At 38.9% G+C, this 26,581-nt stretch overlaps 1 protein-coding gene across 7 annotated transcripts in view; it reads left to right on the top strand.

Moving 5' to 3' along the window:
- The window catches only part of LOC100741831 (mucin-19), a 44,569-nt gene extending 18,720 nt beyond the window's left edge, over window positions 1–25,849 (top strand). The window contains exons 3-20 of one of the 7 annotated variants that reach the window (XM_024370590.2): window positions 4,751–6,107; window positions 6,470–7,137; window positions 7,731–7,787; window positions 8,256–8,411; window positions 11,426–11,490; window positions 11,557–12,835; window positions 12,989–13,144; window positions 15,557–15,715; window positions 18,284–19,360; window positions 20,663–20,836; window positions 20,948–21,028; window positions 21,226–21,405; window positions 21,569–22,222; window positions 22,312–22,380; window positions 23,541–24,339; window positions 24,476–24,687; window positions 25,217–25,531; window positions 25,755–25,849. In XM_024370590.2, the coding sequence (XP_024226358.1) occupies window positions 4,751–6,107; window positions 6,470–7,137; window positions 7,731–7,787; window positions 8,256–8,411; window positions 11,426–11,490; window positions 11,557–12,835; window positions 12,989–13,144; window positions 15,557–15,715; window positions 18,284–19,360; window positions 20,663–20,836; window positions 20,948–21,028; window positions 21,226–21,405; window positions 21,569–22,222; window positions 22,312–22,380; window positions 23,541–24,339; window positions 24,476–24,687; window positions 25,217–25,531; window positions 25,755–25,823 (7,527 nt within the window). In that variant the 3' untranslated portion in view covers window positions 25,824–25,849. Of the gene's footprint in view, window positions 1–4,750; window positions 6,108–6,469; window positions 7,138–7,730; window positions 7,788–8,255; window positions 8,412–11,425; window positions 12,836–12,988; window positions 13,145–15,556; window positions 19,361–20,662; window positions 20,837–20,947; window positions 21,029–21,225; window positions 21,406–21,568; window positions 22,223–22,311; window positions 22,381–23,540; window positions 24,340–24,475; window positions 24,688–25,216; window positions 25,532–25,754 lie in introns of all 7 variants that reach the window. The other 6 variants (XM_024370589.2, XM_033323190.1, XM_012390677.3 and 3 more) reach the window with 6 other exon arrangements.
- The last annotated feature ends 732 nt before the right edge of the window (window positions 25,850–26,581 follow it).

Here is a 26,581-nt window from a genome sequence, read left to right as displayed (position 1 = left end):
GAAATCCTTTTGAACGTTAATAGCGATTGCAAAAGAAAATCATCCAATTTTGTCCTACTTGTATGAATTTCGCGGCAATTACAACCGTTATTTTATTTTCAAATCTGAATATAATAATTGTACTACGATTGTACGACGATTGAAATACGAAAAGATACTTAATATTTAAGAACAGAAATTAGGTAAATTATGTTACGTTTGATGTTTATCTGTTAACGTTATGTACATGTCAATATAGTGAAATTGAGCAGACACGAAGATGTTAGAGATATAAACTTGTTCAATAAGTTAATTGTCGTAAAAGGATTTAGATTAATAATTCCTAAAATTATTACGATAAATCGCACATACTCGATAGAGTTAAAGAGATTAGAAAATAATACTATCACCTTCACAGTATTTCTCGCATGTTTCTCCTGTTAGCTAGATACACCATTGTCGCTAACCAGATACAGTTTTATGCGAATATCCATATCACCATTATGTAGATCCGATCTGGACACCATTTTGACTGGTTTGTGCCAAATAAAGAAAACTGTTGTTTCGCTTTGCTTCGAAAGCGAGCGCGGACGTAATTGCGACGTAGGACGGAATGGTAATGTCCTGGTATTATTCATAGCGTTAATTTTCCTACGCGCTTTGCCATTTTTCAACTTCACTTGCGCGCTCATTGTGCAATTTCAAATATCTTCACTCAGTTTCAGAGGATTTTAGGGTACACCTCGTTTTGCTCGAGGGTGATACGTCGGGATCTCCGTTATTGATGGCAGATTGTGAAAATATAATTAGTGATCTCTCAGAATTCATAGAGTACATAGAGTATAATTTAGTAATTTACATTCCACAAGTTGAAAATGGATTGATTCAGTTGTATAAAGAGAGATTGAAGGAAAATGATGATCTTTCTGCAAATCTTCAGTTTGAATACTCGATTTGCATTTCGTGAAGAAAGTTGACTTGATGAATTTCGTTGACAGATGATTATCGTTCTCATCAGACGTTACTTATTCGGTATACGGTATTAAAATCGAGGTCATCTGAGAATAAAATTTCTCTTTTTATGTTAAACAAGTAAAGCTTGATTGATGAATTTTGATTAGCCTTTGCAGCAAAAGAAGATCTTTAGTAGGACACATATGGAAAGTAGTATTCTAGAATATATGAACCGAACCAGCTAGAAATTAATATTAAAACTAGTTTTAGTCCACGAAGTCGTAATTACGAAATACCTAAAATCACTTTAGATATGCCTAAAATTCAATAAAAACGCGTGCTAGATTTCAGAGCAGATAAAACATAATCAGCTATGCTTCATAATGCTTCATAATGCATTCTACCATATATGATATAAATGGTAAAATTTCTCAACCCTGAAATTAATATTGTGCGCCAAATGAGGAACAACGAGTGTAACTCGCGTAGCAATTTATCATTTTATTTGCAGTAATCTATATTAATTCTTTGATTCTCAGATTTAACAAGTAACTATGCTCGCTTGAATCATAGTCAAGTTAATTGAGCGAGAATGGGAAGGCTTCATGTCACGAGTCTCATCCAGCGAAAGTGCGTTCACTTCTATCGAGATTTGTCTTTCCTTTTATCAGGACTTGAGAACACACCTTTCACGATCGAGAAGATCGATCGATAGATCCTCTTACCTCTTTTTTCGATCGTCTTCCTTGTCGATACCTGTCCTTTCGCTCTTTTGTTTAAAGGAGGAGAAGTACATCTATCTAAAACAGTTTGTTGTCGAATCGTTCTATCTAGCTGATTTCAGCTGGTCTGACAAAAATGTCGAGAAAAAAAGTGATTCGTGCTTGGGAAACTCAGCAGAGACGTTATTTTGCAGGTCTATTTACAGTAGTTAGTCGCGCATTCAGCCAGCCGTGTTTAAGGCTGTTCTCGAGTTCGGCTGCATGCTTGACTAGGTAACGTGACGTGAAACACCGACTTTTACTTTCAGTGTCGATTCCACGCTACGTGTACCTTATGGACAGATAAGGATAAACGAAACTGGAACACCAAGCCACGTTCGAAGTATCACTGTCTTTGTATTATAATGCTTAAAAAATTCTTAGGTAAATACAGCCACTTGACCCGTGGTTGTGGAGGTTATTAGTATTGCAGAAATGGTAGAACTATCTTTTTTTATCGTCAATGCGTCATTATTGCGTGATGCAACGATATTTGTTTCAAATATTGTTGTAAGAAAAAGAATTTTATTAGCCCCATAGAACAGTATGATGCGATGATACTCTGAGTATCAGCAATGTTAGATTTTAAGCTTAGTTTCTATTGGAAATAATTTAGGAAGGATATATATAGAATAATATTAACATATGATAATGTTTACCCTGAATCGTTGTTAATGTAATCATAATGTTGCACTAGTAGTTTTTTTTCTAATCATAATGTTTCACGTGTACAAAGAATCAAGGAATGATTCATTCTTAGAGGAATAAGTTATCTATTAAACTCTAATTATGAAAATTGTATCGTTTAAAAGTCAAATTTATTAATTATCTATCTATCGTACTATTGTTGAGAAATCTCAAGAAGTCGCATTGATTTGTTGTTGCAATTGAAAGAGTGTAACTAATAGACTAATAAACTAACGTAGCCAACGCAACGGAAAATTATAGTAACTGCTGTTATTTGAGATGTTATGTTTAACTACTCGGAAAGGAAATAACAGTCGAGCAACGAATACTACTTTCAGAATTCTATTTCACGATATGTTATTTGTTAATTAATTTCTTGCACAGTTTAATATAGAAAGATCAAAGAGATAGTCTTTTTTGTATTAATCTTCTCAACTGAAAGTGTAATTAAATTCACAAAAATTGTGGGTTCTCTAGGAATTGGAAATCAAAATTTGCGTCTTTTTTGGCAAATTAATTTCGTGACTGAAGGTACGATTAGCAGTGTCCGAACTGAACGACTAGTAAATGAAATCACGAATCTAGTTATAACGTCGTTTATTGTCGTTAGGCACGGAAGAATTGTAATTCAAGATAAATACTAGTTATCTGTTTAAACGATGAAACGTCAACTTGTTAATTTTTTTAACTATTCTCGGCGAATATCTGATAAATATTTAATGCATATTCTTTCACGATTTGATATAGTAATTCAATTCCTGCCATTTCTACTACTCGATTAACTATAACCAGAACAATATCGGTTCATGCGAGCTTAAATAGCTCTATAATTTCAATAATTATGTAATTTCAGTAGAAATAGTTCAACATAGTACGGAAATATTTTAGATTTTTTATCCGCTTGGCTAATTCAACTTTAACATTTTCGAAGACGTACGTACGCTCATATGTACGGGGCTAATGGTTCTCTATGATGTTCTAAATAAGAAATAATTACAGTGTATGTAGTAAAGCATCATAGAGAACCATTAACTCCGTTTACTATTTCACAATCTAATCTGCAACATTTCCAAGAACATCAATAATCTGTTCTAAAAAGTCAAAGCAGTTGCAAATATTCCTGCATTTTGCTCAAGCACGATGCTTTCACCTTAACTTTATGTCATGAACCTGTTCTCTCTTCCTGATGTAGTAATAAACCATCAGCAGTTTGTTTTCCTTCGCTTCCCGCTTTTTCTTTGCCACATATTTTCCCAACTAAAAATATTAATATTGCCTCGCACTTTTCATTGACAGTGTCGGCATATACATATATTTATTATAATATCTTCCTTTTACTTTTACTCTCTAGTATAGCAAACCACTCTAGTACCGTTTGTGAAAAAGAATTTGAGGCACCCTGTATATCGATATACATATGCACCTTCTATAATTAATACATCCTATTACATGGAACAAAACAAGTGCACGCGTGTTAAAATTATCTGTTAGCTTATTAAGGATATTAACTTTGTCTCATCAACGTCAGGATCATCAAAGCAAATGTCACCTATTACGTGGCACAACATTCTTCATCGGAGCTCACCTATAACACGATAAAGTTCTTCCTCGGCGATCCTATATTTACTTTGTATATGCATATAATGTCGACTATCATCATAACAGGATTTACAAAAGAATCATTGATCGCGATCGTGGCCGAACCGCTGATGCAACATCCTTTACACGCGAAATCGTCGCGTTATCGTCGCATTATGGAAATAGATAATGAGATTCGTCGCATTCTGATGCATTATAAATTGTGGTCTGCAAATCGATCGTTCTATAATTTCAAAACCGGTAGTTAATAGCGAAATATCCGATTAAACGACAATTTTCACTAACCAGGATCTAATGAACGTCGGTCTAATAAACGCTGAAATCAACGATCTATTCTTCCCTGTTGTCGCGACGATTATTATGAAGTTTAACCATGAAGATGGAGATCGTGTAACGCATACATTTGAATAAATTTGAATGTTTGAACCAAGTCGAAAGCAGTCTGGGTCTGATTGTGAATGAATTTCTTAGTGTAGAGTTAATTTATTTAAAACACCGACTTAAACACGGAATGCAGGCACGTTGCGTTAATGGTCACTGTTTGAACAGGTAATTTAACCAATTAAATCGCTGTGACGTATCGGTGTTACACCGCTAGAATGCGTCCAAGAGACTTGAATGTGATGAGGGAAAATTGTCTTAGGCAAATTGAGCAAACTATTTGGATTTGCGAGTAGTTTAATACTAATCTCAGTATTATAAAAATACTATTGTATTAAAAATTAGTAACAGTATAAAATAATAAATGCTAATGGTCATAATTTGTTCAGATCGATGATCATAAGGCTACGAATCGTGGCACTTTGAGATTCAATTCCAAATCACTGGAGGAAGCAACCACAGTATCATCTTCGCCGCTATCGAGATCCAAAACGAAGTGGGACAGATCAGCGCAATCGGAAACGCTCTCGAATTTCGAAAGAACGATCCAAGCTTCTGTGATCAATTCAGAACCAAAGTTCGACACGAGCGAACATTCGACCGTTAGAACGATCAGAACGACCGAAAGGGGAAGTGTTTTAACAGCAACAGATGTCACAAGCGAGTCGAGAAGAACTTCAGGCAAAAGGTTCGAGGAAACTAAAAGGGTGGAGCCAACGATTAACAGACGAGACGGCAAAAGATTTTTTTCTGAAAGCAACAAAGGAACAAAGTTAAAAAATGATGAACAAAAATCCGAAACACCCAAAGGGATTTCTCGAAGAACGTCTAATGGAAGAGCGAATAATTCAACTGTCACTGAGAGATTGGACAACAAAGGACCATCCGTGTTCCTGGCAACCACGGAGTCTTCGAGGTCTAGAACCGGAAGAAAGATTCAAACGACTTATTCGATGAAAGATCTAAAGACACAAATCCCTACGTCTAGAAGGTATAACAGTAAGAAATTTAGAGACGTTGAAACCACTACAGCTTCGTTTAGAAGAGAAAGTAGAGGTAGATCGACTACAGAGAAGATTGAAAGGAGTACCAGATCTGGTAGATCGAAGGTGAACAATGCGGAGAATAATTCTATTGCTCGAAGAGGTCCAGATCCTCTTTTATCAGAATCCGAAAGTGTAAGAGTCGATATTCCCCTCACTGTAGATGAAACAGGAAATCCAGCTTCGGATGTAACCACTGGATTTGATGTAGCTTCTCAGAGAAGATCGGACGCTAAGGAGTCATCCAGATCCAGTCGGACAGGATTCGAAAGATCGAAAAGTCGTGGACGGTCGAACGACTCCGAGGCTTCTGGATCATCCAGATCTGCTTCTCCAAGAGGATCTTCAAAGTTCAGCGATTCTACGACGACAGAAGCTAACGAACAGATTGTTAGTTCGAGAAGGAATACGGTTTCCAGAGATCGTTCCAGAGGTTCCGAGATCAAGAAGAATTCTGTGAACGAGTCTAGATCAAGGTCTAGAGGTAGAAATGTGGAAAATAATACGAAACCTATTTCGGGAGGTGCTTCAGAGAGGAATGTGAAGCGGAAGGTGGCTGGAGAAAGAAACTCTTCGGATAGGAGACCGAGAATTCCCGATGTTACTCCAAGAGCTATCGACAGTCGTAGACAGGATACTCAGGATGTGCGTGGAAGATCGAGAAGCAAGTCGAGATCGGATGTTACCACACCTATTACTATGGGTGAGATAATTAGTTAATCGCTAATAATAATTTAAATATAGTCTTGCTGTTAATAGAATATTTGATAACTTGATTGTAGATTGAATTTTGGTACAATAATTTTAATGATACATAAAAAGGTTCATTTATCTTACTTGAAGGTGAAACATCCAGTACGTAACAGTTAATTAAGTAATTACAATTAGCTGTAAAGAATGAAATTATATTATAAAATATTACATTTTGTTTATATAAATAATAAATTGTATAACTAATATAAATAAAAATTATAGAAATATAATTTATAACAGAAGATATATAGAAGAATATAATAAAATAGAATTTTATAATAGAAACTATATAAATAAAAATTCCTTAAACAGATGTTACCACAACTGTTGCGCCAGATACAACAGTTTTTACCGACGTAACAGCCACCGATTCTGAGATAACAAGTACGACCATAAGATCAGCGACTCCTCCAAGTCCAAGAGCAACATCAAGACCATTATCGACTTCTGCTTCAACCCTCGAAGCATCAGGACGAGGTAGAGGAAGAGGCAGAAGCGGAAATCACGGTAGGAAACAGAAAGAGGATTTCTTCAATCACGGACTAGGGTTCAGAGGTCGAAAACCCTCGCCTGAAGGATCTGCAAACGTGACAGAGTCTAGAAAAACCGTTTCGTGGAAAAACGATTCCCAGTCGCATGGAAATCCAGGCTGGACGCTCAGGAGGCGACCAGCTCATTTTAATTCTGAAAATATTTCGAAGACGATCGTGTCTTCGCCAAGGGATCAGACGAACGAAGTGGTACCATCCAACGAACAATCGACCAGCACCGAAGCTATAACGACTATCGAAAGTTCCACGTTTGGCACGAAAAGAGGCCTCAAGAAGCTGCAAACGACGGACGAGAGTTCCACTGTGGTTGAAACCACGACCAAGAGCTACAGAAGAGGCAACAAAACCTTTGGAAATGGCAAGGTGATTGCGGCGCTTGAAGAAAGTGATAATTACCCGCCTGAGTTTAAGGCGAGGTTAACTCAGTTGGTGAGTTCTATTTCTTAATTGGATTTTTTTAATTGGAATTAAGCTTACATTTCAGTAGGGAAATATCCTATAAATTTGTAGTTTTATCGGATAAAAAGAAATATAGATAGCTTTATAGAGACAGATATGTGTACTTGAACGTAATTATTGAATTACAAGGGGAGTGGTGACACTATGAATAGTACTTGTAATAAAACTGCATTGATCAAAGAATATAGAACTTAAAACAAGAAATTGTATGCTTTCAGCTTTAAAGAATGTTTAAGCGTTGTCACTCCCATTACGAACGAACGATTTCTCAACTGTCTCATTACTTCAATTAATTTCATTGTGTAATAAGTAATAAGTCTTACACGCGAACGACTAGTCATATAACACTTACATATAACACTTTACTTCTTTTTAAACACGTTTCACATATAGTTTCTTTTATGTCTTGTGAAATATTTAAAATTATTTCCGAATCAATATACATATGATATATGCAATATATGGCAAAAACTTAATACGCGTATAACGATTAGCGTTACAATCCTGATTGATAGAATTCTAGAAAGAATATGGTGTGTTCTAATCGAAAAGTATTATTTCAGAAGAATACCAACACGAAAATACCAGCCTCAAAAACCACCTCTAGAACGCCATTGGAGGTAAGAGTTCAGAGTGCCCTTCATATCAGCTTACAGCATCTAAATAAAGTCTCTCTTGTTTTTTAATTAATAAAGTGTAACATACATTTCTATGCTTCTATTCTAGTTCAACGGTCTACAGCTTTCATTACGACAGTACCTTAATACGTAGACGTTGTAATCCTTGACACTGACTGATATTATTGCGTTGTTGTAAAATAATGGTACAGTCAACCGCTGAAGGACTAAACAAAAAATTAAAAAAACGACAAGTGACTGCGACGAAATGGGACGATGTATTATACATTTTCTAACACTAAACAACTTAATCAGCATGCACGTAACAAACCACACAATTACCACTTTACCGTTCTTATCTTTTGGCGAATTTTTTTCCAACGGCTTCATAAAATAGACACTAGTACTGTTTCTATCGTAATAGTCAAGGAATCAGTAATTTGCATTTTGAAGTCAAAACAATTCGTGTAGGAACAAGAGAGGAATATCTATGGTCGACGCTCGAGGAACAACTCGATGGCGTTCGAGCCTGACGACCTCGAAACCGCAGCTTCAGCAAATGTTTTGACGGATGAAACTTTAGTCGTGAATCCCTTAACGTTGATAAATGGCACAGGATTGCGTCGCGTAAGACTACAGATAAATCATTGTATTACGTGATCGCTTGTGCTCTATGTATCCACCATCCTCTATGTATCTCCTCGATGCGTTCGTAGAGCTTCTCTTCCATTTTTAGGAGAAACCGACTGCAAACGTTTCTAATGCGTCTCGTTTCTAACGGTTAGCGGCTTTTAATTATTGTTTTATCGATTATCTTCCGATAGAAGTGCTTGGTCTATATTTATGTCGATGTCATTAGTATCTGAAAATTCTTAAATACGTTGTTTCGTTCTGTTTTGCTTTGGTCATTGTGAATTTTATTTAGCTACTATTTTGTTATATAAAATGCTGCAGTTTCGGAAAACGTCATATGTGTGTAAACGTAGTACGATTGATTTATAATTATTTCTCAAACTATCGTAAACCTAACTAAGAAAGGTTGTTTGCTTAAAAGTGTTTTGCGAAGAACAGTAAAAATCTATATGTCGACTGTATCCTTAATAGTTTAAGAAATAATTCTTCTGTTGTATATTCGCAAATGCTGTGATCGTCTAAGATACTTCTTCTTTCACTATTTTCGCAATGTTTAAAAAGCTTCAAAACAACTTACGTATGTGTACTAAAGTTTCGCCTTGGAATCAACACTAATTTGTTGGTGAGGTAAAAGTCTACGAACTATGTAATCGTTTGCTTGTAACATCATTGACGACCAATTAAGACTGGACAATGATGCGCGATTAACAAAGGGAAAGAAATGCCAACTGAAAGACAAGCTTTCCTCTGGTGGTTGGTGAAAAATCTGCATCGTCTCCACGATTTTGGTAAAATCAGATGCTTTTGAGATCTTGCGATACATCATCGTAACGAACTGCTTCGATGATATCGTTCATCTCCAAACGCGACTGGATCGAACGATATCCTTTAACACGAGGAACGACGAATCCTCGACGTGGAGTTCTCTCAAGGTCCAAATGAATATAAAACTTTGATCGAAACGTTCTTCGAAAGTGGACTTCTATTTTTACTTTCGTTTATCGCGAAAATGTGCTTACTTATCGAGCTCGACTTATTCAGGGCTCACGTGCATTACGCAGTTTATAAACTGGTTTTTGGTTTTCATTCAGTTGCTTTTGTATTGGGTTCTCGATGGAGAAAGTGAAGGTTTATTTGACTTACCTGAACATAACGAGTCCCGATTTATTCCCAGCGAGGTAACTTTGATAGGTAGAGTTCGGAGTTGCGTCTTCTACTGGAAGAGGTCTTCTATGTAAGATATCTATCTTATTGATGCTTAGACTTCTAAATTTCTTGTTCATTATAGACACGAGAAATGGTTAATGACAGGGATGAAGCAACCAAAAGAAATTATTCTATGTGAAAATAATGAATCGTGAATGCAGAGTAAAATTTGTTCTTGTGAAAATGATCTTAAGTATTTGCCGAGCGTCTATATACCCCACGATGTCTTAACTTCGTGACTTTCACTTTAAATCGTTGCTACATTTGTCGCTTATATTTGTTCTTATATTTACCGCGTATGATAATAAATAGAAACAGGAATAAATGGTTTAAAAATTTTTTAAATTGGGAAAATTTCGTAGGTAGCACATTAGAATAATAAAGTAAAATCTACATGAATGACGTTTTTCACATAAAATGATAATTTTCTTAATTGCATCATCGGTTTCGAAACAATCAGAAGTTGTTAGATTTACTTTCAAGGAATTTCTTTTCGGCATTTTCTATTATCTTTAATTCCGATGATATCAGAGGTTCAGCAGTAAATTTTTTAGAACGAAAGGTAGAAAAAGAATTAAACATGGTAGAAAGTAAACATAAGAGAAGAGAAACGCAATTTGTTACAGAGTCAATAAATTTTTTATTCTGTAGGATCATACATTCTACCTCTGTTCGAAACCATGAACAAATGAACGACTTTCAGTCTCGTAATTACATCGAAATTGAGTTTGTTGTAAAAATCCTTTGTCTTCAAGTAAAAACTGTATTTAAAGATATCAAACAAAATTAACAATAATAGATGGTCAGAATGTAGAGTAACTCTATAAGTAGTATATTGAAAAATTATTTCATTTCATTAAATCGATTAATTTAACTGATTTTCTCGAACATGCATAATTTCATTTTACGTCGTCGATAAAGAAACCCATGTTTCTAAGATCGATGCCCGAAATTGTCATTATTCATGAATAAAACAAGTAACGAAAGATCTATGAACTACAAACTTGTTTCCTTTTGTTCTGCAATCGCTATAATTTACACCGAACCAGACTACAGTATAAAAAGAGCACAGAAGAACTTTCATGACTGTACGGGAAACTGAATTATATCACCTCCTCACCGCAGCTAATCGCTTGATCGGCGCTTTTAAGAACCATCCTCGAATAATTGTTAGATGATACATGATTTTTTTTCCTCACTGGAACGATAGATAGTTTCACATTAGTACGAAGTTAACCATTCATTTTTATAGCATACGATTAATGGAAATAAGAAAAAGCTTCATTGGAGCCAGGCTTGTGTTATTTTGTACATCGATTAGTTTGTCACCGCGTTTGTCACCGTCTCTATGGATCGTTCACAAAATGGTCGTTTTCACACTTCGCTCTCCTTCTTTCGCACTCAATGAAATGTATCCTCGAGTCGCGTGTGCTGATAACATTGATTAAACTTTCCAGTTGTTGTCCAGTACAGTGAAATCGTGGCTCGAGCTCGTTACGAGTCAAATGGCGGCCTGGATCGTCTCGTTTCTACGCTTCCTCAAGCTCCTATTCTTCATGTAGGAAAATATCGGCCGCGTGCTATGTCGTCTTCCCATAATCGAATCGGTACCGTCCTTCGTTTCCCGACCTGTTGCGAGTGTATGCTTTCCGAGCGACCTTGAGAACGTCTCCTGTCGATGGAAAGCTCGTCGAGACCGTGGTACACTAACAGAGTTCCCGCTCGAGCTTCCGGAGCCGGCTTCAGTCTCGACAGCGGTTTTCCACTATCTTAAAACGGAGCTGTTTGAACGACCCTTTCAGGTGAAAAAATCGTCAGCCGCTCTGTTCGCTGAAAGATCGAGGATGAAACTGGAGCTGGCTAGGAGGTTAGTGAAGCCAGAGTTGAACATCGAGGAGAATGATCTCGACGCAACCACGGCCTCCTCTTTCAGCAAACGGAAACCAACCGGCGTGCCGGTGGTCGATGAGACGAGCAAGGTCGCCAAATACTCTAAGCCCGCTGCCGCAGCACCGGGACGCAACAGGCCTTCCACTTCCGTAGAAAGCACTCAGGAAGAGGTCAGCGTGAAAACCTTGAAACTTCCTAGTTCGAGGAAAGCTCACGATGATTCTTCAAAGGTCACCGGCAGACCGTATAGTTTAAAGAAGGGGCGGGTCATTGCGGAGCGGATGGTCACTTCGATCTCGATCGAAGAGAGAGCCATTGCCGAGGAAACGACCAGACCGTACGCGCTAACCACGAACCCGTCCATGATCACATCCGCTGAACAGGGATCGGCGACAACCATCGACTCGACGAGGGTTCGTTTAGCCAGTGATCGTGGAGGAAAGAAGTCGAAGGAAGAAGATTCGACGCCGACCAAGAACATGAAGGTTTCGCTTTACTCCACTCAACGCGTCGAGACTATCGATCCCGTTACTACTATCAAACCGAAGAAATCCTATAGCTATCAATCACGTAATAAATTACGAGAGCAGTCTGCAACGATCGACCAAAGTTTCACGACGTCGACACCTAAGAAATCCTACTCCTCCACACAGAGCAAATCGCAAACGTCCCAGGAAGAGAACATTACAAAAAAATCGAAGTTTGCTACCAGCGCTACCAAGCCCATTTTTAGACCTCGTTACAGCAAACGAACCAATGAGAAATCTTTCGAGAAGAAGACGACGGATGAACAAGCAACCTTTACCACGAAACTACCCGTAGCTACCAGCAGATATTCGAAGAAAAAATCTTCGGTAAAATCTATCGATGATAAATCGGCGACAACGGAGGGGTTATCTGCACAGACGAGAAAGATCGAGTTTCGTCCTAGAACCGCGACCTATCGAAGACATTCAGAAATTCCCACGACTTTAACCGAATCCAGTACGAAGGTCGACGGTGTAGGAATCGCCATTACACCGAGGTCGACAAAATACCACGCCACTTTAAAAACCTCCACGGTATCTCCTCGATCGGTAGCACAGGGACCACAGGTAAACTTGAAGATCGCGAACGAGACGGCGCAAGAGACGCCAGGAATTACCGGCAGCAGCAACGGCGATAGCGGTAACTCGAATGTCTTCAATCCGACCAGAAGCACGTTTCTGAGCGGAAACAGTACACTGCTGGAGCAACTGAGAAGCACGGTGGCACCGCTGCTGAGTTCCCTTGGTAACAAGACGCCTGTGTTTTCCGGATCTTACAGTAACGTTAACAACGTGGTAAATATTAATCTTGATTATTTGACAAAAATAAAATGTCGACCGTCTTTCGTTTTGTTAATAATTCGAAACTTTATTTAAAAAAAGAATTTCCATTTAGGTCGGTAAAATGTTTATTTACTTGAAGTAATCGATCCTGTCGTTTGTGAACAGAATTCACCACCCAGAGTCACCCCCAGTGGACAACCACCCCGCTTTAGTGCGAGATACAAAGGAGCGGAATTATTCGTTAGAAAACAAAATAATATTTATCAGCCCACCGTGCCATCGATTACTAGTTCGTCGACTACACCAATTACACCCGTAGAGGTAAGATCGTTAAGATATTAAATGTTTAAAAAGATATCGACAATATTCAGGAAGTATTCACAAAAGATTAAACGTTATAAACATGTTAAACTTTCCTACATTCTTCAAATTCATTTTCTAACTTCTTCGAGCAAGATACTCTTTAGTCTCATCATATCTCATTGCACCGCAAATTTCTTAATTTTCACAATAAGTTTATTGGATATTATTGAGAAAATTTAAGAATATTATGTTCGTTCTCGATAAATGAAAATTATAAAGTAGCGTTAAAAAATTATGGAAGGTCGTATATATGTGAAAGAAATGGATCGTGACGATGATTACCGAGGTAAGATTACGTGGCAGAAGAAGAAAGTTATAGGTGGTTAACAGTGAGTCAGTGTGGTCGTTTTTTCTGTGCTTAAAAGGTTTTCACCACGAAGGTAGCCGAGAAGATCGGAGCAGTCGCATCACCATCGTGGACCGATCACATTGGTGTCATCACAACTCCGTCTGGAAGTCTCGATTCTAATGACATCGATACGAATAAACTGCGTTGATTTAATCATTCGGATTGTACTTAGTCAGACGCGTTACTAATAATTATTAATCATCTTTTCTTTTCATTAATATTATAACGATTCATCGTTCGCAAAGGATTATCATACTTGCCGAGCTTTCTTTAAAATATTATCTATAATGTTAAAAGTCGTTTCTTTTTATCTCTTTTTATCCATTCCATACAGCTAGTACAATTTTATATCGTCGACATAGATACGAGTATCGCACAATAAGTTTCAATAGTGTGAACAATTCTCGTTTAGAAGACGCAACCTTTTCTATGGTTAAATTATAAAAAAAGATTATAAGTAACACAAGAAAACGAATAAAAAGTACATAACCATTTATGTGATTAACGTTTATTTTTAGTTTTGTGATTCATGCTAATAGTTATCATGGGTTTGCATTTACTAATATGTACAGGTACTTACGTTGTTTTACTTACACCATAATGCATATATTGTGTTATACAAGATTATACACACACACACACACACACACACACACATATATATATATATATATCTTTGATAATAAATATTTTGGTTTTTGGATCGCACGCGACATGCAGTTGTTCGTTCTTATTTAATCGCGTCCATAAATTATTCTTTCGAATCATGTCAAAATTACTATCGGAATTATTAAAGGTAGATAGAGAAATGCTATAATTGAGAAGCAATAGCCAGTTCAAAAGTACACTCTTCTATTGATCTCTAAACTATAAATCCAGAAAATCGTAATGAAAGAATATCACTGTACTGACTACGATGTAAGTCGGTTTGCTCGATTCTGACTTCGATGAATACTCTCACGATGATATCCACGAACTTATGAAAATTGAATAGACGTAACGTGACTATACTCCCAACGAAGCAACATTTTGTTGAAATTCGACGTAACGGGACTTGACTTTCTAATACGAGCGCATTCCGATTACATAGGCAAATTTTCGTGATCCGCGTTTCACAGTGTTCGAAGCGTTAACGAGTGAAAGTAAATGAACGCTGCGTCATGTGTTTGTATTAAAAGTGTCTCAACATGGATGGTATTTAGGACATGTGGGTGGATCAAAATCATTATGAACGAAAATAAGGATACGCGACTTAAGGTCACGAATTCACTTCTCCTTCATGCAGCCTCGATCTCGGTTTTCTGTAACAAGTTGTCCGAATTCAGGTTTCAAATTAGTTTCATATTGCTTAATACATTTGTCAATTGACATGTGGAAATCTACAAATATTGTATGATATATGTTATTTTTGAATCGATTTGATCGTTGTTATCCTTAACCCGTTCTTTATCAGATCTTAGCAATTTCTAAAAATATTTAAAATCTCCATTAAATGAAATCACGTTTCAATGTTGTTCGAAGATACTGTTGTTAAAGACATATCACTGGAGACCTCTGTGAGAGAGGATTAACAGCTATGATAAAAAGGAAAAAATCAAAGTGAGCGGGCAACCAGTCTCTATTGCCCGTATAAACGATCCTTCGCTCGGAGAACGAGTTTCTAGCTCACCGTTCCTTTGCTAACAGTTGTGTTTTCTTGATGCATTAAAGCAACCTCGGTTTCTCCTCTTCCTTGGCTAGTTCGTATTTCTACCAAGAGATGGTGTATGCTCACTCAATTATGAGATCAATTAATCTGCGAAATGACCGGTGTACTTTCATAATCCCTCGTTTTACATCGATTTATCTTTCAACTGTCGATCTTATTGAACGAACAACGCGTACTTTAGATCCCTTGTTCTATTGTAAATACACCGATTGACGCAACGTAGAAATTGTACATAAAAGGAAGTCACCAATTCCGATTCGGCACCGAATTTAATGTATAGCACCCCATGCACGCACGTAATTTCTGTTTCTAGAACTCTGGTTCGGCCCCACCAATCGATGTCTCAAGTCCTGGCGAGCCGAGATTCTTGACCCTTTATCAGGCATTGGAGTCGGCCAGCATCAGGAACGAACAGTTACAGGGAAACGCGATTGCACAGCTACAAAAACAACAAGCTGGTAGTGTTTCCCAGGTAGACTTTAACGCCACCGTTAACGATATCGGCGATAACGCTAACAATGACACCACAAGCCCCACTGTAGCAACTATCAGCCCACAGACATCAGACATCACCGCGAACACTATTCAGGACAGCACACAGACCCCGAGATTACCCGAGGATCCGGACAACTCCATCCCCGCGGTTACCACAGGAGCCCCCGAAACCCCTTCAACGACCGAACCAGTTTTCACAAGCACAGAATCGTCCTCTAGTACCGAGCAAGCCTCCACCAACACAGAATCGCCCTCCAGTACCGAACAACTTTTCACCAGTACAGAATCGGTTTCCAATACCGAACGAGTTTCCATCGGTAGAGATTCATCCTTCACTACGGAACAAACTTCCACCAACGTCGATTCCATGTCTGTCACTGAGTCAACTAGCACAGAGTCGTTTTTGCGGTCTACAGATGCAACGACGATGAACGTCGAAGGTGCGGAAGATGTTCAGACTTCCATGTCGGCAGATAACAGTTCGACCAATCAGGAACCCGTGAGTTCTACCACGGATGCTTTTACGACTATTAGTTCTACATCCGAAGGTAGTAGTACCGAGTTCGAAGGTGATACGAGTTCCACCACTGTTAGTACGACAACGCAGAGCACGACTGGCAATATCGATATTACGTCAAGAATAGACCTTTTGCAGAATACGATAGAGACGACTACCTTTTCGACAACTGTCACCAACACAGCGACAACGTTTGAAAATCCCGAGACTAATACCATACCGCTGTCTGATACCACTGCTACTCAGACAGCCGATATTAGCTCGACTGATGCTTTAACGACCGAAGCAGATTCGAGTAATATGATCGATATAGAGACAACTACGGCGATACCCACGTCCACTATTCGAACCAGGCTGATAGATCTCGCGCAAGATATCCTGTTTCGATTGCAAGCAACTATGTCTACGACCACGGTACCGAGTCAAGATTCGACGACGATGTTATCTCCCACGACGGAAACATCGAACGTGATACGAGATTCGAGTAGTAATCGTAGTTTGGAGTCCCTGTCGCAATTGAGGGATGAAACGACGATCAATCAAGGAGAATCGGGAACAACTACCCCGTCGTCGGTTACAACGGAGCAATCGAGTTTAAGAACGATCGAAGAAGTAATTACCCAAAGCGCAGGTTCAATTGCTGCTTCGTCACCCACAATGGTATTTACTCAGGAAGTCAACACGCAGGATGAAATAAATGCAATAACAACCACAACACCAGCAACAATAACATCTACAACAATCACACAAGACTTTCAGACAGTATCGAACACAGATTCGACCACTGTAGGCGATTCAAATGATTCTTCGACTTCCCCGTTAAGTGTTGATGTAACTACTGTGTCGACGATCACTTCCACCGATGACACTTTACTAACAGAGTTAATGTCCATTGCCAAAACACTCTTTTCGGATGAGATAAACGATAATCAGGAAGAAATAGCCGGACAAAATTCAAACGTCACATCTAGATTAGATAACTTAATGGAAAACGAGATATACCGACCGTCGTCCAACGACGAACTTAGCACTACCCAAGTTGCAGAGACATCGTCTTTTTCCTTAAATACCATGTCAGAAAATGTAGAGTCTTCTACTATTCCGGTTGATCCCTCACAGAATGAGGTAGACTTTACTACAACCGTATCTTCTGAAAATCTGACAGATACACTGACAACAACGCCTCGAAGTAACATGCCCGATGACGAAGTAGAGAGCGTACAGACCGAAACCACACCAGTAGCGTTAGGACCCCTTGCCGAGATCATAGAATCGACGACCCCCTTGTTTAAGACAGAAATTGAGCCACGAGTCACTCTGTCGCTTAGCGGATCGTTCGATGCTGACATTGGCCTCAATACCACGACTCAGACACAGACAACCACCAGCACACAAAGTTCAGAAACGACAACCACATTCGCCATGAATTTCGAGTTAACAACTGACACGTTCGATTTGTTTTCGTCTAATTTGATCACGGCAACCAACCCTCAAATAGTTTCCGAACAGGTTACAGAAAGTGTCACTGAACCTACAGGAGTCACCGTACCATTAACCAGTCTCACAACCGTAACATCACGGCTTATGACAGACATTGGCACTACTACTCAACCTGAAATAACTACCGTAGCTCCCGAAACTACCTCTTCCTCTGTAAATACGATCACTATGACACCATCAATATCCTTCGAACAAACCACATTGGCATCTGCCGTAGAATTGGTTGAACGTGTAAATGAGGTAGAAGTGGAAACTAACCAAACAACAGAGTCCACGACTCAGTTGGCATCTTTGATCACCGAAAGCGCTGATAACGAAACCCCCGAACCCACCCCGTCATCGATGACAACCACTTCGCAGCAGGATTTTAACTCTATTGACGATATGGGAGTCACTACTAACCAATTCTCGCTAACATCGACTACAATTCCTGTCATGGAAACCACTACTAATGCACCCAGCGAAAACGTCCCCCAAACGACCCCAAATCTTGAGAACAAATCTCCAACTATTGTTGCCCGTTTCCAGGATACGACATCAGCAACCGCCCAAGCGACGGCAGGTTCGGGAATCGGCCAAACGACCGAGATCACAACTCCTACGATCCCAGATACTTCAATCGTCTCATCAACGTCCTCAGAATCTCCCACTTCATCGTATCCCGACGTTCCCCTCATTACAACCACTTCATCTTCGGTCGAAACGACGACGACGACGATCACGACTGAGACAGCGACGTCGACGAGTACAGGACGCGTTCCTGACGGGGGGACATCGACACCTCAAACGACGAGAATGGACGTCGTCACCGTCACCCCTGTGACGGAAACTACTACGGTCAATATAGAAGAGAATCTCGTGTCTACCGAAGTTGGAACATCGACGACATCTGCTTCGTCGGAAAGTACGACCACAATGTCAGGAGGTATTACGAACGACTCCACGAATACAACTTCTGCTTCTACGGAAGCAACAACCGTGTCCATGCAAGCTACCCCTGGAACGACCGTGCCGACAGCTACTAGCCTTCCACCTAGGCCAGCTTCTCAGAGTTCCACGACGCCTTATTTAGGTCGCTTCGGCGGCAGCAGATTGACACCTGCCCCACGTTTCAGCCTAAGCTCGACTACCAGAGCTCCTCTACGAGACTACCTAGTGTATGGAATCTACCCGAACAAAACGATCGTGAGAAAGCGGCCAGAGGACAACCTGATCGATGCTAGAAACGTGGACAGCCCGTACGTGATATTCGGTATCTTCCCGGACGGCAGGCTGGTTCGAAAATACCCGAATGGAACGATAATACCGGATCCACCTAGGAACCCGGTCGAGGTTGTGTTCTCACTTAGCACTTCCACTACCACTAACAGGCCACCACCCAGACCGTATTATAACCAGGCTAACCAAGGCACTTACAATCAATATCGAGGCCCGGTGTACAATAGTAACGATAGACCTGTCGCTGAACCAATGAGAAACGTCCAAAGTCCCAGCATCGTTGATCTTGGCCTTACTGGTAACGCGATCGTCGGCCCCAATGGAGGTGGACCCGATAATACGGGACCACTTGGTACCCCTGCTAGTGTCCCGAGCACCAACGAAATGGTATCTCTTATTCCACCTGTTCATCATCATCGATCGTTAGCCGTGCGTGCATCGCTCGAACTCGTGCGAATATACGGTTTACTCCAAGTGAACCAGTCGTCTCTTTCTCATTTCGCGTGTTACTTTTGCCTCTGCTTCAAAAATTATTGTGTCATTGTTGCATAAAGTGTAAAAGGGTGAAATTTGTTTTTGGAAAAGTCTGACAACGTTTGGGTGTATGGATCAGGATGTAAATATTCGTAATTGTTTAGATATTTGGGGTTTTCTGTAAATATTTGAGATTCGATTTGTTGATTTATTTTATGTTTCATTTATATACATCTTTTCTTCGTTCTTTATGTCTTGTATTCATTGTATTCATATACACGTGTGTATGTAAATTTTTTATGACAGTTTTTTTCGTTACTTATAATGTCGTAATTTTTATGATAACAATGGCACAGAACACTTGCTTTTTGTTTAACGCTTTGGTTTTGTTAAAGTAGATTCTTTGGTAGTACTAATTTTCCAATTTCGCGTGGATTAATTATATCTATTATCTCTCTTTTCAATTCTTTACGTTTCTTACTTCACGTTGTTTTAATTCGTTCTTTCGATTCGGTATCGTTGTAAAAAGAATTTATCCAATGCCTACTTCAACATGTTTTTTTATCTCACATAAAACTTTTTAATTTGTATAATGGGGAGTTGTATATAATTTCACTGTAAATTTGTGAATAATTATTTATATATGTCGCATGTTTGTTATTTTTATGCACCGCGCACTTTGAAACGCACTTTATGTTTAGTAAAGTTGAAGGTGCACTTTACATTGTCGATTACTTCAGTTCAGAAAATTGTAATATTTGAAATTTAAACTTTCTATGCGAAATATGGTATAGTAGGGAAACAAAAAATGAGAAAAATGAAGAAAGAAATTAATAATTTTATGGTATTCGATAAACTCTTCGGAACAGGATTTGAAAAATATTTCATTTTCATTCATCGTTCATTCCCACCGATTACTTACCGAGGCCCGTACAATATAGCGAAATATTAATCGATCGTTTCTTATTTATTATTATCGCGTTACTAGGTAAGCGGAGAAGAACCACTGCACTTTTATCATACGGATTTCTTCACCTTCGACAAAAAAAAAAAAAAAAAATATGAAGTTCTGCTATGATTACAATTTTTCCTATTTATGAAATCAGAACGATCGATCGAAGTTTCGCTATTAGAAGTTTCTCATGTATCGTTTTTGAGATGTAAGTTTGTTTTGAAAGGTTTAAAGAACGAAGGGTATGGTTTCGCATTGTTTAGAGCAATGCCCTGCTGAATACGCAAATGAGGACAGCGTCGGTGACGCCGATAGTAAGTACCGGTCGACCGCCGACCGATTCGCAGGGCGGTCGTATCGTCCAGGATCGAGAGAGGGACGAGGCCACCAGGACGAAGGAGGCCGGAGGTCAACGCAGCTCCGTGTACATTGGACAGGTAAGAAAGCAAGAGAGACAGAACATGATTTACAACGATGCTGCGGCTGATTCTTTCAGCGCTGCAACATATCTCTGCAGCGAAAAAAAAGAGCAACGTCGAATGTTTCAGGACAAGTTCGTCAATTATTGGACCGATGGGGCTTCCACCTCTAACCCGCGCGTTCTCAGTGTGAATATAAATTCAGTAGCTGTAAGTTAAAGGAATAAGAGGAATTCAACGGCTTCTTCTCTTCATCTTGCATATTTTATCGAAATATTATTCTTTGGGTAGTTTTGATTTGTTTGTAAAATATTTAAAATCTGCAAACCAAAGTTTACTATTATTCGTGAAATAATAATTTTGAATTTCTAAATCATATACATATCTATGTATATTATTTTCTTTAGACTGCTGCAAACGAAGGACCATCACCTTCTGTACCATCGTTTGAGAATCTCCTGAACAATCAAGCAGGGGGTCAAGTCACAGCTCCGCCTGGATTCCCATGGAGGGATCCTTTGGACCAAATTTTTGGTATTACTACCTCCTCGCCGATAATAACAGCTTCAGTGACATCAAACAGACTGGTTCGTATTAATTAAATTTTACCTTTGAATCACTGTTTTTCAGAATCAACTTACAATTACGTACTTCCTTCAAAAAGCATTACTTTTTCTATACTTCAATTATTTCATATTATTTATTATAGATATATTTCGTTGAAATTATATATATGGCTCTCGTTCTCAGGACGATTTGTCAGAACCAAATGGCCCAGCCTTAGCTCGTCCGATCAATCCATTTGTCGAAGTTTTTACTCCATTTTCTAATACGATTGGAGTTCCAAGAGGTAACATAGGATCCATTCCTCCTCCACCACCACCAACAACGCCTGTTGCACTTACAACTACACCTACAACTCCTGCACCTACTATTACTACTACCACTATTACTACAATGGCACCAACGACAACTACTACTACCACTACAGTAGCACCAACAACTACTACTACGATGGCACCAACAGCAACTACTACTACGATGGCACCAACAACAACTAGTACTACGATGGCACCAACAACGACTACTACTACGATGGCACCAACAACTACAACTATAAGGGCGCCGACTGTCACTACAACTACCACTACAAGTATAACAATGACCCCAACAACAGTGGCTGCAATGACGCCAACAACTACCACGATGACAACACCTATCATCACTTCAGAGCCTCCGACAATTGCTCAAAGGGTGATGATTGCGTCACAGGCAGGAGCTACTTCTGAAACAACAACTTCTTCTCAAATAAATTCACTTAATTTATCAAAAAATTTGTTGAATACGCGACAGCAAAATGCTTTCGGTACTACATTCGATGATTTGGCCTTCCTGAATTCGTTGGTAAGTAGATAAATTTTTATATGTATTCCTAATAACTACGCGAATTTCTATAAAATATTATGTATATTATACATATATTTTTTACATAGTTACAGAGTAATTCACGGAGTACCAGTCAGAAGACATTGACACAAGTGGAGCAACTCTTGGCAAATAAGGTAAGTAATGTGTACAATAAATTACGTAGTGCATAAAATATAAAAACGAAGTATTCAGTATATCCTAATAAATAAATTTCAATTGAAACAATATTACTATATCTCGACCTTGATCAAATGTGATACTACTGTATTTTATACACATAAATGAATAAATTGTTGCGACCGACATATGTTATACTACATAGAACATCACGTTTCTTTAAAAATATGAAGTAGAAGAAATTTTAAAAATAAGATTCTTAGTAAACCTGTGATCTTCCTTGAAAACAAAATGCAATGATCGTTCGAGGGGAAAACCAAGGAACAAGTCGCGTTGCTAACGTTAAACGATCCTTTCACTCCTTTATATGACTGTGCAACGAATTGTATTCTGTTTCTAATAAGATCGAGCTTTAGCTTCTAAGCTACATCACGTCGATTCTCTTTTTTCTCACTTCTAGAATAAACTTCTTTCTCGTGTTTCTGCACAACGTATAAATAAAATTGCAACGGTGGAAGTCGTACAAGACGAAAAATTCGATAGATCACAAATTATCTTTAGTCACGCCCTTCTCGGAAAGACATAATGACGGATCTGCGACGATCGCAATCATATGATCGACCAGTCACGGTGAATGGACTGGAACGTCCTTGCCAGCGGCCTTCTCTATTCCTCGCAACAGCCGTTTAATATGTCATCTCTCGTTAACGTTGTCTGTCGACAGAACTTAATGCGTGCGTAGATGGCATTAATATAATAGCAATAAATAGCCCATTGGACGATAACGCTATTAGTACGCACATCGTTATCATATAATAAAATTAGTCCTCATTGTAGTGGGAATAAAGAGAATATTTTTCCATGAAATATTTGACTTGTAAAAGGAGTAGTCGTAATATGACCGTATTAAAGTTCCGAATATTCCTGTAGACTTATGAAGTATAGGAAAGCGAAACCTTTTTTTGTACGTGAAATTTGCTTTGATTCGATTGTGTTTTACGTTCTGATAAATGAATAAAATAAAACATACCATACTTTCACGGGTATCCAGTTTTAAATATCTCATATACATGTATATACACATATATACAGTGTCCTAAAGAGAAGCATTATCAAATCTGCGCAGTGTAGAACAGAATTGTCATTTCCTAACTTTCTTTTTATATTTTATTTTCAGATTTTGGAACTGGCACTGAAAAATCCGGGACCGACTCGATCACCAAAAGCTATCAGTATCGAAAATGCTTCGCCAAATTCGATTTACAAGTCAGCAAAGACATCTCTTTCTGAGCCAATAATAATCGATTTGTCTCCAGCATCTACAGTTTCAACATCCACGCGGAAATCAGTAGAAACACAGCAATCAACCAGTCAAAGACCAGTAATTAGTAGTTTGACACCCGTGCAAGTGACTTGGAAACCAGTTACAACCACTAGTACCAGAAGAAGCGTGGAAATAAGCACGGCTTCTCCTTCGACCACGGCTAAAACGACTTTGATCAGCACCACTAAAGCTCCTGTATCTGTTAAAGCTAAATTAGCAACCACTCCTCGACCTAGAACCACCACTCAGGCGCCATTAGGCTTTGGTGGTCTTCTGTGGCAGGCTCTCCTCGGTGGAGGTTTATTCGGATCATCGACAACTCCGAAGCCCGTAAAAGCTAAACCGGTGCCAAAAACCACGCAAAAATCGATTAATATTATGCCGAAACCAATCCAAACCACGCAAAAGTTAGAAACGACAACAATTTCCTCTAGTACGACTCTGAAAACTGTGGACATTTCGAAAATTCAAGTAAACAGTCCATATTCAATTGTACAGGAAAAGTCAGTGACCACGCCGTTTACAATCTCGACCACCGATCAACCATTGATTAATAATCCAAATCCGAGGTTGCCTGGTGTGGTGACGTCGACCTATTCTCCCGAAGAAGATGCAAAGTTCATAGTTGAGCTTCTGCGAGCTGTTGAACAGGGTAAGTCGTAAAACGATACTTGTAGATGTAGGGTAAATTACGGTAGGATATGATATATAAAATTGATTGAAATTCGGTAATAAGGAAACGATCAAGGAAACGATTGGTATCAGATGTGGCGTTACGTTTGTTACAGATAATAAAACTGGTTCGAAGAAGGTGCCAGGATTAACTCAGGATGATCAATCTTTTTTAAGAGCGATTTTAAGCGGTCGAACTTTAACAACAACAACTCCATCACCGACGGTAGAAGTCAGTAACGCCGCTTTGTTGGCGGCATTATTGAAAGCTCAAGGTATAGAACCACCAACTCCGGCCAATAATATTAGAGAGCAACTCCAGTTAGCCGTAAGTGTTGTCAATTAAATAGTTTGTAACGTACTGAAATCTTAACAGCAATGTACTTAGCACATGTTGCAAATATACGATTCGTAGAATTTAGTTATTGATTTCAGATAACATTACTTTGATTAATCACTATAGTCTTTATATCAATTTACTTAGAACGACCATTTTTATCCGACTTAAGCTTACTCAATTAAGTAACCTGAAGATAAAGAACTTTTGAAATAATTAAACTGATCTGGGAAACTTTAGGATAGTTGAACATCAATTTTTATGATTAAATTATATTATTCAAATTGTTTCTTACATAAAAGGTATTCGGATATCCTGGAATTATATTCTTTTCTAATTGCAAAAATGCATAGAGTGTAATAACGGAAAGTTTAACGACACCAAACAATTTGATATAATTCTTACAAATTGGTCCAGTTAGACGCGAGTTCGGCGATAGTTAATCGAATGACAAGGGCGAAGCGCGAGGCAACAAAGAGCGGGGCGCGATGAAAGAAAATAATTGCTGGTCTTGTAACAGAGTCTCGGGCAGAGCGTCACCTCTGCTCCGACCGCGTCCCCTGCTAGCGAGTCTTCGACAATTACGACAAGGCCGGCATCTACTGCTGCAACCCGACCAACGGATACCACGAAAAAGACGGTGACACCGAGACCAACCTCAGGACCAAGGATACGCACTACAACGTGGTCACCAAGCTCTACGTATCCACCACCTCTCTTCAGTTCTTTCTCCAATTACGGTACGCCGGCGCAGTCAGCCGGTGATAATTCTGGAAATAGCGCATTATTTGGTGCTACCAGAGCATTCAGTCAATTTCTCGGTGCTGCGATAAGCGTAAGTTGTTCTCTTATTTTCGTTATTCATTAATTTCCTCGCTGTTCGCGTTTTTCACGCTTGTTGGTGATAGATGATGAAGGAAACAGATGGCAATCAGCCCGACGTTCCTGTCACGTTACATCCAATTACGTTTACCCAAACGTAATTGAATTCTGTCGACTAGCACATAATTTAGAAAGATGAATTTGTTATCTATTACAGTTTTCGTCGTATGTTTCAGGGAGCTGCGCAACAGTTGCAGTCACTGGTCAGAAATGGTACTAGAATCGTGTCCGAAGTGGTAGGGTAAAGCTTACGAAAAGGAAAGAAATTTAATATAATCTATAAAATAAAATTAATTCGCTCATGTGAAAATTTAGAATGATGCAAATGTGATAATTTAGACCGATCTACTTTGAAATACTTTTGCTTCGAGGGATGCGGTGATAGCAGTACCTCCGATAAGTATGTATTCATTGCCAATTTATTTACAGGTCTCTTTAAAAGATATCATCGGTAGATTAAATGTTTACCTGATGTTGGGATGAAATTTGTCAAATTCTGCTCTGTTATTTGTAATTGCATTACGTGTAATAGTTGTAGGTTGATTACATACTTTATTTTAATCGATCTAGCTAATAGCGAGCATGACATTTTAACTGTGACTTAATTCTTAAAACACGGAGGTTCCTTAACGACTGTTATCGAAATTTCTTGCTTTATCGCGTGTCAAAATTTCTCTTATCCTGCATCGTTTCGTTTCTCGGAAATTTGCGCTACAATTTGAATGCCTCTAATGACAAACAATGATATCTATTCCGTGTTTTAAGCATCAGAAGTATCTCTCAGCAGAGAGGTCCGACATCGAAGACGAAATCAATACAAAGTCTCGAGCGATGTGAGTCGCGATGGGATCGATCAGTTCCACGCCTTGCAAACGTTTCTCGGGGTAGGGCCGAACGACGCGACAGGGCCCTTTCTCTCTCTATCTCTCTCTCGACGGAGCCGTACCTCTTTGAAACATTTGTAACGTTCGTCGCAATTAAGGTAATTAATTGGAGGCGACGC

The sequence above is a fragment of the Bombus impatiens genome, unplaced genomic scaffold (assembly GCF_000188095.3).
Source record: "Bombus impatiens unplaced genomic scaffold, BIMP_2.2 scf_0837, whole genome shotgun sequence".
In the NCBI taxonomy this organism is placed as follows: Eukaryota; Metazoa; Arthropoda; class Insecta; order Hymenoptera; family Apidae; genus Bombus; species Bombus impatiens.
Note: the sequence above shows the minus strand (reverse complement) of the source record. Positions and strands in the feature narration are given on the sequence as shown.